Source organism: Sceloporus undulatus, chromosome 1 (genome assembly GCF_019175285.1).
Source record: "Sceloporus undulatus isolate JIND9_A2432 ecotype Alabama chromosome 1, SceUnd_v1.1, whole genome shotgun sequence".
Lineage (NCBI taxonomy): Eukaryota > Metazoa > Chordata > Lepidosauria > Squamata > Phrynosomatidae > Sceloporus > Sceloporus undulatus.
Window position 1 is genome coordinate 290737582 of NC_056522.1, and position 3658 is coordinate 290741239.

General features: G+C 50.5%; 1 protein-coding gene across 1 annotated transcript; it reads left to right on the forward strand.

The window, feature by feature from the left end:
* The first annotated feature begins 582 nt into the window (after window positions 1-582).
* On the forward strand, window positions 583-2212 carry FANCF (FA complementation group F). Its single transcript, XM_042442585.1, has one exon. The coding sequence runs from the start codon at window positions 971-973 to the stop codon at window positions 2015-2017; it is 1047 nt and encodes a 348-aa protein (XP_042298519.1). The 5' UTR covers window positions 583-970; the 3' UTR covers window positions 2018-2212.
* The last annotated feature ends 1446 nt before the right edge of the window (window positions 2213-3658 follow it).

Here is a 3658-nt window from a genome sequence, read left to right on the forward strand (position 1 = left end):
GTTTCCAAAAAAACCTTATTTTTACCTGTCACAGGTGTGACACCTATAGAATAGCAGGTATATCAAAACATGTGTGTATTCGAATGGAACGCTGTGTCTAAATTTCAAAGTTCGGTTAAGAACTTTTGGAGGTTTCAGATTCTGAACAAACGAACATTTACATTTTTATTTATACAGGTTATATAGATAGATTAACAGATTACAAAAAATGCAATACATTTGATATTAGGATGGGTAGTTGTAAATGTTAGTATAAGAGAGGTGCACAAAGGGAAACAATTATCTCTCTCAGCCAATGAGAAACAACAGGAAGCTACAAATTTTATGTTTTGTTGCATGTTGTAAAAAGTTTATCAGTACCTCTCTCTCTCTATATATATGTATATGTATATATATATGTGTGTATATATATATATATATATATATACACACACACAGTACATATAGGGTTGTATATGCAGACATATATACCTACCCTTTTTTAGTTAGCATTGTGTTGAAGATATGACTTTTTAAGATTTCATTATTATGTTTCAAAACTTATCTTTTTAAAATCAATACAATTCAATAAATGGAGGACGCTCTGACATTCCTCCCGGACAGAAGGCTAAAATGAAGACACTGCTATCCTTGAAAAGGGAGGAGGGTATGGCCACTTGTATGAGTGGCATCCCCACTGTCCAATAGCAATTGAGAGCAAAGCTCCCTTCTCATTGGTTCAACCGTAACCCGGAAAAGCGGGCTTCCGGAGCAGCCTGGCGCTGAGAGAAAAGCATAGCGAGCGGGAGAGGCGAAGGTGTGGTCAGCCGTATGAGTGGCACCTCCACTGTCCAATAGCGGCTCAAAGCAAAAGCTCCCTTTCTGATTGGTCAATCTGTAACCCGGAAAGGCGGGCTTCCGGTCCGCTCAAACGTCTGGCGCCGAGCGAAATCAAAAAGAGCAGCAAAGGGCGGCTGAGGGGGCCGTTGCCATGGAGACGCTGCTCTCTCAGGCCGAGCAGCTCCAGTTACTGCTGGCCGCCTCCCGCTCGGGCCTCGTCCGGAAGTGGAGCCCGGAGACCGTTTCGCGGAGCCTGAGCTGGGCCCGCTTCTTCCGCCGGCTCCACCGCCGCCTCGGGGCCCGCTCCGGCCTCCTGAGGGCCGCTCTGCAGCGACGCCTCGACGGGGCCGGGCTCCACCTGGGACACTTGGGGCGCTGCCCTGAGCTGCTGGCTTTGGCGTTGCTGGAGAACGGGGCGCTGCCTTCCGCCGCCCGAGGCCGCCTCCTCCAAACCCTGCTTTTCCCGGACTCCCAGGAGGAGGAGGAGGAGGAGGAGGAAGAAGAAAAGGAAGGAGGAGAGGAGACTCCATCTCCGCCGCCTTTCCTGCCCTTGCTGGCCAGGCGCAAGGCCGCCTCCCGGCTCCTCCTCGGCCACCTGGGCCCCGAGGGAGGAGGAGGAGGAGGAGGCCCCGCGGAGAAAGCCCAAGCACAGCTGCTGCTCTCCCGCCTGAAGGTGGGAGGCTCCTTCCTCCTGGAGCAGCTGCCCCGAGGCCCTGCGCTTTTCCAAGCCGTGGCCGCGGCCCTGTTGTTGGAGCCCGGCGGCGGGGAAGCGGAGGCGTTGCTCTCTTGGCTGCTGCTGGAGGGCTGCGAGGCCCGCCTGGCTGACTTCTGCCGCTCCCTGCCGGCCTCCCTCGCGGCCTCGCTCTGCGCCCGCCACCCTCCGCTGCTGCGACCCTTCTTGGGGCTCCTGGCTGCCTGGGGAGCCCGCCTCCACTACGACCCTCTGCGAGGAGAGTGGAGAAGCAGCAACGGCGCCGAGGAGGAGGAGGAAGAAGAAGAAGCAGGGTCCTGGGAAGAGCTGGCCCAGCGCCTCCGCCGCCTCGCCCAGGAGCCCCGGCTCAGAAGCGAAGTCTGGGCTGAGCTGAAGCGCCTCCGAGCCCAGGAGGGGGACTTCGCAGCCAGGGGCCTCAGCGTCTGGACGGATCTCCTCCTCGACCTCGAGGGACCCCAGCAGGAAGAGCAGCCCACCCTCCTCTGACTGTGACCCAGCCGAAGCATTTGGGGAGCCGGGACTAAAAAGGATCTCTCATGATTCATAAACGCTGGGTCTCTAGGGCTGCATCCACACCGGAGCAATAACCCGGCTTGGCACCTCTTTAGCGCTTTTTCTGGCTCAAGGCTCCGCTCTGGGCCCCATAACAAACTCCAGCTCCCATAATTCCATAGCCCTGAGCCAGAAAAAGAGCCAAAGAGGTGCCAAACCGGGTCATTTCTCCACTGTGGATGCAGCCCAGGTGTCTTTGGGACTTCCAGCCACCTTGGCCAACACTCAGGAACTCTGGGAGCTGAAGTCCCAAACACTTGGGGGACCAAAGATGGGGAATCCCTGCTTGTCCCTGGTGTCACCTTGAAACGGCTTGGACTGTGTCCACATTGCAGAAATAATCCTGTTTTGACACCATTTTAACTGCCCTGGCTCCATGCTGTGTAATTCTGGGAATGGCAGTCTGTTGGGGCCTCAGAGTACCACTGAGCAAGAAGGCATATCATCCAGGGATTCCCAGCCTTTGTTCCACCAGTGTTTTTTTGGACTTCAACTCCCAGAAGCCTCAAGCCATCCTGGACAATGGTCTGGGGTTCTGGGAACTGAAGTCCCAAACACCTGGAAGGCCAGACAACAAAGTACTGTTCCCAGAATTCCATACTGCTGAGCCATGCCAGTTAAAGTGGGTTATTTCTGCCCTATTTTGGTGTCTGACTATTCAGCAGCCTCATTAATCTGAGAGACTCGTTTTAAAGCAGAAGGAAGCTGTTCTCAACTATTCCCCATTTAAATTACTCTCCTTTTTGATATGAGGAGATGCTTAACTGCATTGTAGTTTTTTTTCTTTTTCCTGTGTGTTTTGCCTCTCAGCAGCTCTTTGTTATCTTTACTGAACATTTATAAAGGAAAATCAAAACATCATTCTTGACTATAAAAACTACAAAAAACCTGTTGTAAAGCGCTAGTTGTACTTGTGTATGTTGAAGATCACTATCAGTGGGTGCAAGTGTGCTAAAGTTTTGAATGTCTTTCAGCATTATTTGGATCTATATACCATCAATCCCAGCTTGGCTGTGTAAACCCACTGTATCACCTTGGGCAAATCACACTCTTTCAGTCTCAGAATGGCAATGATAACACCCCCACCACGGCCCCTGAATCTTGCCAAGAAAACCCCAGGATAGATTTACCTTAGGGTTTCTATAAACTGGAAAGAACTTGAAGGCTCACAGCAACAAACAACCCACATTCACTACACAAGAACTCAGAACTCGGAACTTCCTTATTGTTTCATTTTGCTTTGGTTAGTATTAATGAACGACCCCCTAATCAGCTAATATATATTTCTACACTTTTGCATGTGGAAGGTGCAGAAGTAGGATCTTATTCTACTTTCATTCCCCCCAAAAAAGAAGTAAAAGTTGAATTTTGGGCCAGCTTGGGTTTGACAGGTCTTGAAGGCAAACACATAGACACAGTCCTAAAATGCAAACATAAATTACTCCCATATCCTCTTGGTTTGTTTTAGATATCCACACATAGTTAAACTAACATCTCCCACCCACTGCTGTCAGTTATCACTTTATTTATTTAAAGCCTACTGCATTACCACCTTGAGCAGTTTCCGCACATATA

Bases quoted from the DNA above. Each gene is read 5' to 3' on its own strand.
- FANCF (XM_042442585.1), top strand. From the start codon at position 971: ATGGAGACGCTGCTCTCTCAGGCCGAGCAGCTCCAGTTACTGCTGGCC.